Raw genomic sequence first — 17770 nt, 5'->3', positions numbered from 1 at the left:
CTTAAATCTATTGTGTACTTCTCTTCCTTATGCAGTTTAGTTATTTTCAGAAGTATAAATAATCCAAAACTAATTTGTAATGCATTGAAGTACAATTAAATAGTTCTTGAAGAGTCATTTTATTTCATTTAAGTTTGCACCGTGATCTTGTACTGGGGAAAAATATGATTTTCAAAATTCTTAACTAGATTTAAAATATACTTGGTGATCTATATAAAACTGTGTATATTGAACCTCTGGACTTAGACTGAATTATAATTGTACTTAGGAAACATTGATTAAGCTAAACTTTACATCATTATGGGAAATTCATATAGTGAAAGGTGGAATGAATTTTGTTAATGTAATTTAGTAAACTAGACCTCATATCATGTAAGAAGTAGAAATTTAGTTAATCTAACTTCTGCTGAAGTCCAAAAATGTAACTCTATTTTATCTCTAACTCATGATTAATCGTGTTTTTCAGTTATTCTTTTTGTGAAGATCTTAAATTGGCCGGACTAGAATTTTGAGTATTAAGCAACACTTTATAAATAATTTCTCCACTTTAAAGGAGCACACACATACACAAACATACACCTACATACACACACACACCATTAACTATTCCTCCTTGTTCAGAAAGCAAGTACCTAGAAACATCAGGAGATACTAATGTTTAACACAGTAAATGTTGCTATCCTTACAGTGAGAGCTAAGGAAAGACAAAGATAAAACATTTTAACACTTGCTAGGTGCTGTGTGCTACTATAGGAGGATTCATCTTTAGATATTTGTATATTACATCTAGAAAGAGTGCATCATGTTTCATTAAGCTTAATTTATTCATTTGTTGGCATTTAATTTCTTACAGTGTACCTTTTCCTCCTTGTTATTCACTTTCAAAATTGACCTGCCTCCTAAATCCCATTTACTTTTCTCTTTTTCAATCTTGATTTCTTTCAGAAGAAAACATTTAGTAATATTTGTTTACTAGCCAGATGAGCAAAAGAGTCACTCTAAAGCATCCAGGGGCTTGCTACTTACTTGGGCAGGGAAGGACACCAGTCAAGACAATTAACTTTAAAAGATCTGAATTATAGACTGGAGTCCCAGTATCTCCCTGTTTTTAATTTTCTTCCTTCAAACTGACTTAAATCCAACAGTGAAAAGGTAAAGAAAAAGAGTAATAAATTAGATCACCTGTAAATCATCTTTCCTTTTCTTTCATTTACACTTATGCATGAGTTCACTTAAGGTCTTCTTTAACAGTCCATTCTAGAAGCCTGTAACAAGGCTGGCATACAGTATGCATTCAATGAATATCTGTGGGTTGAGTGAAAACAGAGGGATTTTTGAAGAAAAGACTATTAGATGACCAGATTTCAAAGAACTATGCCTCTAAATACTGTTCAATTAAGAGAATATTTTAGTTAATCAAAATATGATTTCCAATAGTGAAGGTTGCCACATTTCAGAAACCAGGACATAAAATGATTAAATTCTTCAGTTCTAAAGTGGAACTAGTAGAGAAAAAAAAAATAATTAAAAATGCATTATTTGTTAATGACACCATATTATTATGAACTTTGTAGATGGTGTTCTTACATAAACAAAACAGCATGTGGTGAACAGTCATCATATGGATAAACATTGAAAAATTAAATTTTAGTAATTAAAACTCTTGTGAATTTTTTTAAAAAGCTTAAAATGGAAGAGAAATTTAAACAATTGCCCAATTGAGCCAATATATGAGTGTAAATATAGAATCATTAGGCCTATCCTTGTTTTTCTTATTTTTACAACTGTGGAGCAGAATTAGATGATCTCTTAGTCCTTCCAAATGTAAAAATTTTCTATTCAACAAAGTGTTTAAGCAGTGTGTTCCTTACATCAAGATATAGAGGCTATTCTTCCTTAGGGGAAGGCTAATCTAGAAGGACTTTCATTTCTAAGATTCTGAGATTCAAATGCTAAGGAAAAGCATACTATAAACTTGAGTACATATAGATAGTTCAGTATCTAAAATTAAACTGAAAGTTTCACCTCAGAAATATTAAGTATAGTTTTCCATCCTCTTAACTAATTAAAAATCACTTCAAAATCATTAAGTAGAAACACGACAGAAAAATATTCATGAAAAAAAGATTAAATAGAATTTAAGTGCCTATTAGCCACAAGAATAAATCTGAGCACAATTAGTAATCATTTTATTCAGGATAAAACTGGAGCATGTGGATCATAAATGTATCAAATACAGTTCATTTCCTGTAATAAAAAATTCTATCTTTCCTTTAATTAAGAAATGTTTCTAAATTCAGAGGCACGCTAATTTTTGTTCACCTGAAGAATTTCTGTCTTCCTTTGCCTTTGATTCTATTTTGTAAACAACAGTACCCTACATAATTGTATTAGTGTTTTAAGTTGTCATAACAGCTGGAGAAACTCAAATGCTATTACAGCTTTGTGTATTTGTCATTGTCTTCCTTCACCTTTTCAGATTCTTCTATTCTTTGTACATGCACTGGTCTATTTAGAATATGCGATGTGTACTTACTGTAGATTTATCTCATACTTTCAAGTGAATGTTAATAATATCTAAAAGTAATGATTTCCCTGAGAGAAACTTATTTATTTAAATAACTAATGTTTATATTTCATGGTGTGTCAACATTATTTAAAAAAATTTTTTACATTCAGATCAATGGAGTAAAATTGAAAGTTTAATACAAATTGTATTTAACTATTTGCTTAATATGTGATTATAAAATAACCTATTTGCACATGTGGACTAAGTCATGCTGTTGACCCTCAATAAATGTTAAATGATAACAATACTATTGATTCCTGTGAATTCCAAACTTTTGACAACAGTTTGTGCTTTGATTGTTTAATATTTATTGAGCGCCCACAACAGGCTAGGCGCTGGGGAATGGGTGTGAGGAGCATGAAGTGGGCTTCAGAGAGAAGATGGTTTACATGCGGAGCTTATACAACACGTGAAAATGAGTGTATTCTGCTTATTTATGTATTTTATATATTTTCAAGAGAACCTTTAGCAATTCTCCACTGTCTATTTGCTCACATAGCACATCTCACTTCTTAGTACTTTAATACTTTTAGAATGTTCTCACAATTATTTTATCTTATGTGTAGGAAATTCTTTTCTAGTTTCCTTCTCACTATGTTCCTTCCCACTCCCCTCATCCTTTTAATAACCAGACAGATCTAAATCCTACCTACACAGCAGAACTACACTTATTCAGAAGAAATTTGTCTTGTTACATTAATCTCCTGCAGGGTGCCATAATCTGCCATGCAACATTTGGTTCATGTGATTCACACATTTATTGATAAGAATACCATTCAATGCTAAAGAGAATTTCAGCCTAATAAAAGAGCAATGTGTGCCAATGCTGTTGACGAGATTTGGAGGTGATGCTATGAGAACCATTCATGTTGTACCTTTTTCTCAAAAGTTAAAGGTTCTTTGTTATTAATGATCCATTTTATCTAATAGCTAATGCGTGACTTGATCACTCTTATTTTATACAGGATATACTAGAGGCAAGTACAGGTCACATAGGGATATAATTGTAATGCCCCAATTTTTGCTTCCATGCAAATATTCTGCCTTTCAATTATCATGAAAATGAATCATTCCTTTGCCTATCTGGCCTCTGCGACCATTTTTTCTTCCTTCCTTTTCTTAGAGATTCTGGGCATTTTATGGGGAAGTACACTAAAACTGTAAGATTGCCGCAGGAACCTGACCTTGTACTTCATATTGGAATCACCACTCTTTTTTGATGGGAAGGGGTTACCACTCTTAACACCAAATAACCTTATTAACTATAGGTCAGAGAAACTCGTAGGTAGAGGGGTTGAATTACCTGAAAAGACACCATCCCCAGGAGCAACGTGTCACTCCTAATCTGCCTGCATTCTACTTCTTCCATGATTTATCAAAGTAGTTTCTTAAAAGTAACACACTTTTCACATCAAATGTGTGCTCTTGCTTCACTTATAATTCTCAAACTTTGTCTTGATTTAACTTCCAACAATCTTCATGTAAAAATAATAGAATGCAATTATGAACCACTTTTTAAAGCCCAGTCAAATCTAATTGTAAATACAAGAAAGTTGTCATATGATCTCTGAATTTAATGGCAATGAACTTCAGATTTCTTTTGCCAATACTTAATATAATTTCATAATTTTAAAATAATGAAAGTATGTATTCTTGATATTATCTACATTTTAATCTCAGGTTTATAGTTCTTTAAGACATCCTTAAATATGAGGGCACCTGGGTGGCTCAGTTGGTTAAGCCCATCACTGTTGATCTCAGCTCAGGTCTTCATCTCAGGGTCATGAGTTCAAGCCCTGCATTGAGCTCAAACCCCATGTTGGGTTCCACTTAAAAAAAACCCCAAAACCAGAAAAACATACATCCTTAAATCTGGAAGAGTCTGTTTCCATGCTCTTCATAGTGAAATTCTCTTACAAACCTATTTTTCTTCATATATAATCTCAATTACCATCACCAGGATTTGGCATGTAAAAACAACTTTTAATTATTTAACATAAATACTTGAAGATTAAAATTTTGTTCACCAGTAAGAAAAATCAACTTTGTTCCTTTGACATTCTAGGCTAGATTATATAAAGGATTGTGGAAATGCATTGTAGTGTTTACCATACAGCACACCAAGAAAATGCCTCCTCACGAGCTCAAGAACATCAAGCTGCTAATTATGCCTTTTTTTCTTTTAATATTTCGTTCTGCTCCTGCTATTATCCTGAAGCCACATATGGATTGGATTTTTTTTCCCTCAGAAATCTTTAATAGGAAGTATATTATAAGCTACTATGTTACAAAACAAAGGTTGTTTCCTGAAGTTTTTTTTTTCTTTTTATTGACTTTTTTTCTTTCATTTATAAATCAATTTTCTATTAAAGATCTGTTTAGGAAAAAAAAATTGGCATATACTGCCTTGAATAAAATTGTATAAAAACCAATTGTTATGCTACATCTTATAACAAATTAATGGAGGTTAGCTCCATTCTTTAAAAATCAAATTGCAAGAAATCATATGAAATCATTAGCCCCACATAAAAATGCATTGTTACTTTCTTCTTGATGTAAATGAAATTATACACTTTTAGGTCAAATAATTTCAGGAATGAACATGAAAATTTTATCAACATTCTACTTAAAATTTACCTGTGTCTCATTGACTATTACTGCCCCAATTTTTCATAGAATGATAATATAGTATAAACTGATTGAAAAGCAATTCTTAAAAAAAAAAGAAAATTTAATTCAGATCTTCTTTAGAATTATAAAATGGCAAAATGTAAGTTAAGAAATTTTTTTCATTATTATAACTTGCAAAGTTTGGGTTTTATTTCACTTCATTCTTATACTAGAATAAAGATACTAGTCAGATAAGCCATACAAAGCATCTATATTGTCCTTAAAACTCTTGGTAATAAAAATCATGATGAACAATTCTTAACTTGGAGTTAGCACTTGTATTGTTGGTCCTAAAAAAAAAAAACTGAGGAAAGCTAATGGTAATCAAAAATATTAACCTGTTTGAACAGTAGAGTATAGGGCTATCTCAAAATAACACATAAAGCTTAGTCTACCTTTCCCATAATTTATTCTGTGACATTAGGCTAGTTACCTGCCTTACCTAGCCTCCTTTATAAGCCAAGACTATTTCACTATGCAATTGCTAAAGGAGTTACCAGTCATAATATTGTCTAATTCTCATTTGTAAAAATTGTCTCCTATGACTGAGGCATTTCCACTTTGCCCCAAATTCTGAAGATAGACTTATTTTTCTGAATGCAAGGACAATTTGTACAAAAGTATATACCTGAAAGCCAGATTCAAATTCTAAAATGAAAATGTTTAAAAAATGTTTTATAAATCTACTAAGTGGAATTGTATTATTTGAAGTATTTACTCTATTTACATTCAAAATATACACATAAATCACACTTAAGAATCAACAAGTATATCTCTGGAGCAAAGCATGCTATTGAATATTTAATTAAATGACATGAAGATTCTCTAAATATGATTTAACCATAAGTATCAGTAACAATGGCACACAGGATATAGAAATTATGCCCTTGACACACATGCAAAAAAGAAATTGTAAAAGATGAAACAGAAGATGTTGTCTCTGGAGACAGGAGGATGTGGTTAACACAACTATGGCTGGCTTCAGTTTGGGACTATTTCCAAACAAGATGACAATGACTCTCTATGTATTTAGTCAGTTTAGTATGTACAATATTCTTTTATGAACAAAACTTTATTAACTGCATTGGCATAAAACCAGAAAGAATATTTGGATTTAGCATCTTCAAAGACTGTCACTGGAAGGATATAAATTTAAAATCTTTAGTAGGATACTGTAGGTCCCTTCACCACCAATCCTCAGTGTGACTTTCAAGCTTTTGCTCACTGCTTCTTCTCTACTTTGTATATCCAGCAATCCAGCCACATGAACTTTCACACTCCATGGTTTGCTTATGTTGTTCCTTATGCTGGAGCTGTCTTTCCAATTCTTCTTTGGTGACAAACTTCTTATCCAGTTTCAGAATCCACTACCTTTGCCAGTGCTTCTGTGAAATTTTTTCTCATTCCTTCAGGTAGGGTTTGTCAATCCATATGCTATGGGCCCAGATCTCTGTGTATGTGTCTCTATGATCTATGTAGATGCATTCTGGCATTAACTGAACTCAATACAACCATTTGTGCTTTTTCAGCTCCCAGCACAAAAGAGGCACTGAATAAATGTTTACTGAATACATTGAGTTTATCTTTTTAAAATATAAAATGAATCCTCCTTTTAAAATACTGTTCCCCAGTGAAGGAACCTAAATGAAGGTCCTTGTTTTGCAGGGGATCACTTTGTCACACTAATAAGCCCTGTAGAAGGAGATTTTCTAGTTGTTTTTTTTTTTTTTTTTTTAATGGCATTAGCTTTTGTTTTACTTCAACTAAATCCCTTTTGAGAGTCTTGGACTTCAATTTTCTTTTACATGTACATATATATCACAAAGTTTAAAGTACTGATAGACAAGGACTTTCTTAAAAAAATCAAGGAAATCTAAAATATAATCAAATCAAATCAAACAATGAACTTAAAAAATTACACTCTGAACAAGTGGGATTTATTCCAGTATGCAAAGCTGGTTCAACATTTGAAAAATCAATTAATATAATCCATCACATCAACAAGTTAAAGAAGAAACACATGATCTTATCAATATACAGAAAATCATTTGACAGAATCTAACATCCATTCATTATTAAAACCCCCAGCAAACTAGGAATAGAGTAGAATTTCCTTAACTCAATAAAGAATACCTACAGAAAACCTACAACTAACATCAGACTTAATGACCAACAGAAGCTTTCCCCCTAAGATATGAAAAATTGCAAGGATGTCCCCTCTCACCACCTCTATTCAACATTGTACTAGAAGTACTAGTTAATGCAATAAGACAAGAAAGGGAAATAAAAATTTACCAATTAGGAAGGAGGAAATAAAACTGGTTTTGTTCACATATGATATGTGTCTGTGTAGAAAATCTCAAAGAATCAAGAAAAACCTCCTGGAATTAGTAAGTAATTATAGCAAGGCTTCAGGATACAAGGTTAATACACACAAGTAAATTGCTCTTTTATAAGGCAGCAATAAAAAATCAGAATGAACAAAATTAAAAATGCAATACCATTTACATTAGGAATAACAAAAGAAATATTTAGATTTAATTATAAAAAGATATTTGTAAGATTTATATGAGAACTACAAAACTCAAATAAAAAAATAAAAGAACCAAATAATTGAGAATTATTCCATGGTCATGGGTAGGCAGACTCAAAATTGTTAAATGTCAATTTTTCATCTATAGATTCAATGCAATCATAATAAAAATCACAGTGAATATTGACAAACTGATATTGTGGCTATGAACAAACTTATTATACAGTTTATATGGAAAAAGAAAAGACCCCAAATAGCTAAGACAATGGAAGAACAAAGTTGGAGGACTGACACTACTATTTCAACTGTATATAAAGCTAAAACAATCAACACAGCATGGTGTTGCTGAAATAATAGACTAATAGATCAATGGAACAGAATAATCCAGCAATAGACCCACAAAAAAAAATAGTCAACTAATCTTTGACACAGAAGCAAAAAAGATTCAATAGAGAAAATATAGTCTTCTCAACAAGCAGTGCTGGAACAATTGGACACCCACAAGCAAAGAAGAAGAAGAAGAGGGAGGAGAAGAAGAAGAAGAAAAAGAAAAAGAAAGAAGAAGAAGAAGAAGAAATAACAGCATCAGCTAGGCACAGACTCTACACACTTCTCAAAAAATAAGCTCAAAGTGGATCATAGATCTAAATGTAAAATGGTAAAACTCCTAGAGGATAACATAAGAAAATCTAGGTGGTCTTGGCTTTTGGCAATGGCTTTTTAGGTACAACATCCGGGCACAATCCATGAATGAAAAATTCATAACTTGGACTTCATCAAAATTAAACAATTCTGTTCTTCAGAAGATACTGTCATAAAAATTTGAAGACAAGACAAAATGAGAAAAAATGTTTATAAAATACATATCTGATAAAGGACTTTTATCCAAAAAACACAAAGAACTCTTAAAACTCAATAATAGGAAGAACAGTTCATTTTAAAAATTGGCACAAGATCTGAACAGATACTTTACCAAAGAAGATATACAGATGACAAAAAAAAAAAGCATATGAAAAGATGTTCAACATCGGGACGCCTGGGTGGCTCAGTCGGTTAAGCGTCTGCCTTCAGCTCAGGTCATGATCCCAGGGTCCTGGGATTGAGTCCCGCATCGGGCTCCCTGCTCTGCGGGGAGCCTGCTTCTCCCTCTGCCTCTGCCTCTCTCTCTCTCTATCTCTCATGAATAAATAAATAAAATCTTTAAAAAAAAATGTTCAACATCATACATCATTAGGAAATTGCAAATTAAAATAATAAAATGCCCCTACGTACCTATTAGAAGGGCTAAAATCCAAAACACTAATAACATCAAATGTTGGGTAGTATGTGGAACAACAGGAACTCCCATTCATTGTTGGAGGGAATACAAAATAGTACAGCCACTTTGGAAAACAGTTTGGTGGTTTCTTATAAAACTAAATGTACTCTTACCATACAATCCAGCAATCTTAGTATATACCCAAATGACTTAAAAACTTATATCCATACAAAACCTGCAAACAAACATTTATACCTGCTTTATTCATAGTTGCTAAAATTTGAAACCAAATACACTCTTCTATAGGTGAATAGATCATTAAACTCTGTTACATCAATACAATGTTACTTTTTAAAGTACTAAAAATGCATGAGCTATCAAGTCATAGAAAGACCTAGAGGAAATTTACATTCTATTTCTAAGTGAAAAAAAATCCAATCTTAAAAGTCTTCTTATTGTATAACCCCAACTACATGATATTCTAGAAAAGGTAAAACTATGAAGATGGTATAAAGTTCAGTGGTTGTTCAGGGTTTTGGAGGAGGGAGGGATGAATCAGTGGAACACAGGGAATTTTTAGGTCAATGAAACTAATAGTAGATGTATGTCATTTAATTTCTCAAAATCAATAGAATGACCAAAATGAACAATGAATCTTAATGTAAACTGTGGACTTTGGTTTGGTAATGATGTATCAATATTGGTTTATCAATTGTAACAAATGTATCATGCTAGTAAGAGATGTTGATGATAAGGGAGGCTGTGTGTGTTAGGGGTGGGGGTATGTGGGAACCCTGTATACTTTCCACTCAATTTTGCTACAAACCTTAACCTATTCTAAAAATCATTGAAGTTAATTAATTTTAAATAAGTATATGAATCTGAAAGAATTAGTTCACTAGGTAAATTTCAAAGTACTACATTTTGAAATTCTATACCATGAGTAATGGGAGGATTCATAAAAAACCCTCTTTGCTTTTTATTATATTAATAATTTTTAAGTTAACATTTTTCTTATATTCAATTATAATTCTTCAAAATTTTTGTATCATCTCATAAAATAAGTTTTATATTTGAAAGCTTAAATAATAATGAGACTAATTCCCAAGATCTCATATAAATGTGTCTGTACAAGAGTAGTTCTAATTATGAAACAAAGTTCAAAAGACAATATAAACTATGGATAATGAATATTATTGTAGTTAAAATATACTTAAAATGAATAGATGATTAGCAATTATTACAAACATTGACATAAGTATATGCATGTAAGTGTGTGACATTTTCCAACTTTGGTAATTCACCATCCAAAATTTCTTAGATAACAAAAAGTACAATGCTAGATTGAAACTTCCAGAAAAAAAAATGCTAGGTAAATATTAGGTTGAAATATATGCTTTTATTGATGATGAAAACTGTCAAATACCAGCCATTTGATTTTACTTTGATAACTTAGCTAGGTTAGGATTGCAAATTCGGGCAATAACTAACCACAGAAGATGATTGTAATGATTATTAGGCTTTTTGTAAATAATGAAGAGCAATTTTCCTAATAAAATGTGGTCAGCACAAAATTGACAAATTTATTAATTTATTCAACAAATAATATTGAATTCTTAGTATGTGTCAGATGACATGGTCTGGCTTCAGAAGTATTGGGAAGGCTATGGCAGACTAGTAGTTATGGAGAACAACTGATGTGATGTAGTGATGCAAACATGTTCACTATTCATTTTAAGGGGGCATCTGACACGCTATCTAGTTTATAATCCACTATTCTCTTAGCGCATAGTGTAGCAGTTTAACTCTACTTTTGTAGTTTGATAGTCTGGGTTCAAGTTTCCCACTACTGTTTAGTAGCTCTGACCTTGGGCAGGTTTTTGCCTCTTAGCCTCTGCTGTCAATCTATGAAATGTAGATAATACCTAACTCGCTGGAATGAGTGAGAAATTAAAGAGTTTTGTCTTAGTCAGCTCGAGGTTGCTACAATAAAAGTAGCACAGATAGGGTGGCTTGAACAGAAATTTATTTATCACAGTTCTGGAGACTGGGGGGTCCAAGATTAAAGTGCCAGTCAATTTGGTTCCTGGTAAGAGTCCTCATCCTGGTTTGTAGACAGATGCCCTCGTACTATATACCTGATATAGTAGAGAGAGAGAAAAGAGAAAGACAGAGACAGAGCTCAGCTATCTCTTATCTCTTTTACAAGGATACTATCCCACTCACAAGGACTCTAACCTCATGACCTAATCATTTTCCAGAGCCCCACCTGCAAATACCATCACATTGGGTTTTAGGCTTCAACATATGAATTTTGGAGGGACACAAACATTCAGTTCATAGCAAGATCATATGTAAAATGCCTAAGGATATAAAATAACACTTCATCATTTATGTGAATACAGGAATGAACGAAACCTAGTTTTGCCAGCCGCCAAGCAAATTATAGTCCTGTGATAATATATTTTCTTGAAACAAACATGGGAACTTTGGCATCCTGGTTGGAACATAATTACATGAGAAAAATTTCATGGCTAATAAAGTTTTCTATGAAAAACAAAATCTTTTAGAGTAGATTTAGGGCTCAGTAGCTAATTCTGTGCTATGATGTCCTAGTTTATCTCAGCCCCCAGATATATAAAGAGTGCTATTTTCCTTTTTTAAATCATTGCATATTGCTGATCTTTCCAAAAGAGCTGGGCAGAGTTGAACTAAAATGACTAAAATGCACCCCACTGAGGTACTCTTCAGAATTCCAATCAGTATTCTGATTATTAATGTGTAACGAGGACCAGAATATAAAGGCATGTGCAAAGAGTCCACTCTGCAGCCAAGCTACACAGCCTAAAATCATCATAATTACAAAGTTCAATCAGAATTTAAAGGGAAGGGATATTTAGATGATTTCAGGAGAGTCCCTCAACTAAGATAATTTGAAAAACTATGCTATTATAGAGAAGAGCTTGTCAAAAGGACTAGAATACTGAATCCATTAGACAAGACTTTCTCCCCCATTGTGATTGCAAGATGCATATTGAACAAGTTCTGTATTTGTTAGTTGTTTTGAAGTCTTATGCTGTGGTCTATGTCAGAGTTTTAATATACTAACACAGCCCAGCTTGTTTAGTAATGCAAGGAAGCTCTTCAGAAGTGTATTTATAGTATTATATAGTTGGTGTTTTCTGAGCTCACTAACTCTTCCCACTCTGTATTGATTATGTAGCTTAATTTTCAAATATTCTAATTTGCCTTATTACAATATCTTGAGGAATACCTCACCATAGTCTCCAAGCCCTGACAGCGTTGTCCAGATGTCATTCAAGCAAATTTTATATTATGCTTTTTAATTACCTGTCTGATTAGAGGTAGATGATAATATTGGTTACATCATATATTCTTTTTTAAATAAAATGTAAAGGCTAAGAAAGAAATGCAATGAAGTTTCCAAGGTTAAAACAAAAAAGATACCAACATGTAAATATAATTGAATTGGAAACATTTTTAATTAAGGATTTTTAAACAGATATTTAGAGAAAAACATTTTAAAATGTTACAATTATGTGCGTCAAGTGCTTTAGCCCATGGAATAGGGAATGATTAAATGTATCATTAGGACAAAGAGAAAGTTAAAGATAGCTTCTGACCAAGTCATACTTAATTACAAAGTTAATGGACAGTGTCCCAGTAAAATTAAATTCTGACAACATCTTTTAAGAAGCATTCAAAATTATTATTAAATAAACATCAATATATTATATTTTCCTTCATGGAATTACAAGCACAGCATTTTAAACCATTTAGAGAACTTGAGAATCCTTTTTTCTGTATTGATTTATAAAATTTATATTTTGGAGTTTGGAAAAATATTAAATTCTATAAAATGCCTTTTCTAAAATTTTTCTGATTGTCAAAATTATGTCCAAACGAACAGAAAACAATAACAGATGCATGTAAAGCACTCACATATTAAATATTAAAAAAATCCATGCACTTAGTCACAATTAAATCACTTTGGGAACAATATGTTATCACTTTAGGGAGCAAGAGAAATGTCATGAAACAATTTTAATATTTTTCTATGTGATGTATATTAGTAGTCATATCAAGAAAATTATCAAGTACTATTAAACTTATAAATAGAGCTCTCCTATGGTTCTTTAAAACTAGTCTTTCCATCAGAGGAAAAATCCAGAAAGTTTGATACATTGATCTTATTCATTATGCTCATGAAAAAAATATCTCAAATCAGCAGACATCTTGTATCTACAAAAGAGGTAAAAAGACAGTTTTTAAAATGACATTTCTAAACACCTCATTAAAGCTAGCTGGGTAAGAAAGGTTAAACATTTTGAGTTTGATTCTTTTCACAGCCAGGAGGCTTAAATTGCCTGATGATTCTGTTAGGCTTTTTAAACCTTCCAGTTTCAGTTTCTTTTTAAAATTTAGCTATATGTGATATTGACATCAAACCATGATGCTCCAACAGAAACATTTTTAATATCTTAATGTCACTAATAATAAATTGATATTGAACTTGGTCATTCAGAGCAATGAAAAATAAATAGCAGTCAGATCAAAGATATTCTTAATTGTACTATTTCCTTTAAACACATTGCCTGGGGTTCAAAATATTTATGTTTGTGCTAAGGAAAAACTCTAGTGCTGATTTCCTCCTTATAAGAGTGTCCATTATTTTAGTCTTTTGTTTTGCCTGTTTCATGGGCATTAAAAAAAAAAAAATTCTTCTAGAAGAAAACACTGTTATAGATACATTTTATCTTCTACAGGACCATGTTAGAAGAAAAAGCAAATGCTATTTTCTTTTTTTTTAAAGATTTATTTATTTATTTGAGAGAGCGAGAATGAGAGAGAGAGAGAGAGCACATGAGTGGGGGAGGGTCAGAGGGAGAAGCATGCTCCTCGCTGAGAAGGGAGCCCGATGCGGGACTCGATCCCGGGACTCCGGGATCATGACCTGAGCCGAAGGCAGTCGCTTAACCAACTGAGCCACCCAGGCGCCCGCAAATGCTATTTTCTATTTTTAATCTTGATTAGATATATTCAGTCCCTTAACTTAAAAAAATCTGGGCCTTGGACACCTGGGTGGCTCAGTCAATTAAGCATCTGACTCTTGGTTTTGTCTCAGGTTATGATCTCAGGGTCGTGAGATCTGCCTTTGTACTTGGCGTGGAGTCAGCTTGAGATTCTCTCTCCCTCTGCTCCTCCTGCTCGTGCTCTTTCTCTCTCTGTAGGAGAAATAAATAAATATTTAAAAAATTCCTGGCATTATTGAAATTGAATATGTTCCTCTTAACACAAATAATTTTTATCTAGTAAATTATTTAAAACTTGACTTGCATTACTGTTTTGATCAGTTTGTGTGATTTTAAAACATTTGGCAATAGCTAATCAAAATGTATAAGATTAAGTTTATTAGTCCAATATGTGAATGATATTTCAGTATAGGCAAATTATATAAGATTGGATTTGAAATATACAAGTAAAACATTATAACCCATCAGTCTTTTTTTTTTTTTAATTTGCATGTATTATGAAGAACATAATTTTTAACGTTCTGGCTTATTTTGCCTTTGCATACTTAGTTTATTCACGAAGTCAAGTCAGTATGTGTAAACAAAGTAATAAGATTTGTTTGGGGCATTCAAAATTCATGTTATTGATTATATTGTTAGTTTCCATTTATCAATGAGACTGCAGGTTGCTTTGCTTCTGCAACACTTGCATCTAATCTGCACTTTACCTGTATTTCCAACTATTTGCTAGACATTTCCTTTTGGGGTATCTTGTTGACACATGAAACATAATACATTCAAAACAAAGATATTTTTCTCCAAACGCTTCTATTTCTTACATTTCATATCTCAACTGATGGCAGATTATCCTTGTACATGTGAAACATGTACAAACTCCAGAAGCTATCCTCAGCATTTTAAAAATCTGTTTTACATCTTACATCCAGTTATATTGTTAAATTGGCATTTCCTGACTAGTGAGATTCTACTCAACGTAGGAGCCTAAACCCAAATGGCATCTTCTCAGTGAAAACCTTCCCAATTATAAAATAGAGCTATTCATCATTTCTCTGTTATCTATAGAGCTCCACTGGAGAACTTCCCACATGCCGCAATATTTTGCTATTTATTAGCTGATGGTTTCAAATGCTGTTTCTGTGTACAGACCACTCCAAAATGTAGTGGTATATTTTACACAGCCAATTTTACTGTGCTCATGATTAAGAGGGTCAGGAATTTAGGAGGGATCACCTAGGCAGTTTTTATTTGGGTATCTCATGTGATTGCAGTCAAATGTAGGCTTAGGCTGTAGCCATCTAAAGTAATCATCTGCTGGATGTCTGAGATGCTTCACTCACTTGGATGGCTAGCAGCTGTTGGCTGGAGGCTCAGCGGGAGCTATTGACTGGGCTGCGTGTATGTAGCTTTTCTAGCATGGTGGTATTAGTTGGAGTACTTAGTGGCAGTCAGGTTCCTCAGAGCTGTTGTCCCTGGAGAAGCAGGTGGAAACTGCTTGGCTTTCATGATTAGTCCAGGAAGTCACACAGCATAACTTCCATTGTATTCTGTTGGTTACAGGTGACTCACACAGCCAAACTGACAGAGGACCAGCTCAAGCCTCTCCATTATCTCTTCTGTCCTTCTAAAATGTGACTTTCTCTCCCTTTTATCTATGTCTATCTAAATCCTCTCCATTTTCAAGGTCTGCCTCAATACCACCTGCCAAACTTGTCCTGACCTCATCATTCAGCTAGGAGAGCCAGGGCCTTTGTGGTTGAGTTCAGAGAAATATCAGTTCAAATCCCAGTCCTCCTGTCTGAGCCACGTGACCTTGGAAAAGTTGCTTAATCCCTTTATGTGAAAAGCAGAAGTATTAACAGGATCTACCTACCTTACAAGGTTGCCATGAACGTTGAATGGCCAAACAGTAGAGAACATTCCCTATGACAGATAGTGAATAGACAATGTTAGCTACCATTGTTATATCGTCTTTCCTAAAAGCCTATAGCATTTTATTTGTACCTTTAGTGTGTCTATCAATCTATCCAATTGTGATGATAATTCATGGGCTTATTTTGTATCTTTTGCATATTTAGTCAATGTTTTACAGGCAACTTACCAGTAGACATGTCTGTCTTGAATACCAACTCAGAACCACTCTGAGTCATTAAGCCTCAGAAAAAACAAAAACAAAAACAAAACAAAAAACATGAAGAAACTTGCAGGTTGTTTTTTTTTTTTTTTTTTTTTTTTCCTGTGATTCCTTGTAACTTTTTCTCCCCATGATTCCTCTTGCAGAAATTAAAAAAGAAAAATCCAGGACGACTTCTTCAGTTTTGAAGGATAAAGGTAATAGAGTCAACTTAACATAACACTAGAAATTTATTAGCAAAAATATCTGCTTCACAGATGGGTGAGCCCAAACTGCTCAGGTCACACTCATATATTTGAAAACTTGTATTTATTGACTTATCCCTCTTTCTTCCAGTTCACTATGACTTAAAAAGTGCTCTGAATACAATTTCCAAAAGAAAGGATTTTCCTTAAATAATGAAAAGAGTAAAAAACAAAGTTAGAAGGGAAGTAAAACTATGGAAAGAACTTGCATCCATGTGCTCTGATTCCCTCTTTTCTATCCATTCACAAAATATATATTTAGTGCGGAATCATCTCTGGAGAAATATGGCAAAGGAAGTAACAGGGAGGAAGACTCAGGAATTGAAGTGCTCAATTGTTCTTTTCAAAGACTCTTAGTCAAGTTTGGTCTGCTTGAGTCTTGTCAGGTTCTTTGTTGCTGTAAATGAGCAAGCCATTCTTATTTAAATTTTGTGATCTCAGTCTTTGGAATGGACTGGCTTTCCTTCCTGTTTATCTGAATCCCAGGCGTTTTTTAATACTAATGTTCACATAAAACATCAATCCTTCTCAGTCTACTTCAACTTTCACTGAACCCACTTGTCTAAATTCACAAACATATATTTATAATCTAATATATATATATACACATATATGTTTTGTATTATTTAATTGAAATGCCACCTATTTAAGCATCAAGAGCTAATGTTATTCATGTTAATTTTTTATGTGGACTGATAAGTACCACATTCAATAATTACTGCATCTAGTATACAGTAATCAGAACATGTGCTCACTAGACACCGGGAGTACAAGAAAGGCATGGTCTACGCCCTCATGGAATTTACAGTGTTAATTACATAATTAATTAAAACAGTAAGAATTATAGAAGGGATACACAGGATGCTGTAAGAGGCTGTAATCGGGGATTCTAATCGAGTCTGGGGAAGCAGAGGAGGCTTTCCTGAAGAAGTGATATTTAAATTCAAGTAAGAAGGATGAGGAATTAGCCAGGCCCAAGTGTAAGAATTGTTTGAGAGAAGAACTGAAGCAGGGCATCTGCTCTTTGCTAGGCACATTGATATCTACTTTATACAATTTGCTTCAGCAAGTTGTGCTTGAAATCTCAATTGTTTTATAAACGAGGAAGCTGAGGCATAGATATATAATGTAAGCTACTCGGTATCCCATTGTGGCTAAGAGGTGAAGGCAAAAATCAAAGTCAAGTCTTTCAGACACTAAAGTTCATCACAGATACTGCTTGCTCCTTAAAATAGGGTTCTTATATTTGTATTCTTCAGAGCAATTTTGCTTTGAGGGTAGAGTTCATTACCTAAGTTTGGAAAATCTAT

General features: G+C 32.9%; 1 protein-coding gene across 1 annotated transcript in view; it reads left to right on the top strand.

The window, feature by feature from the left end:
- The window catches only part of TRDN (triadin), a 386087-nt gene that overhangs the window by 271795 nt on the left and 96522 nt on the right, over positions 1–17770 (top strand). The window contains exon 22 of the mRNA XM_034990493.1: positions 16362–16412. Coding sequence (XP_034846384.1) covers positions 16362–16412 — 51 coding nt within the window. The remainder of the gene's footprint in view (positions 1–16361; positions 16413–17770) is intronic.

The sequence above is a fragment of the Mirounga leonina genome, unplaced genomic scaffold (assembly GCF_011800145.1).
Source record: "Mirounga leonina isolate KUSES-001 unplaced genomic scaffold, KU_Mleo_1.0 Mir_53, whole genome shotgun sequence".
NCBI classification, from domain to species: domain Eukaryota; kingdom Metazoa; phylum Chordata; class Mammalia; order Carnivora; family Phocidae; genus Mirounga; species Mirounga leonina.
This window is presented reverse-complemented; position numbering and strand designations above follow the sequence as displayed.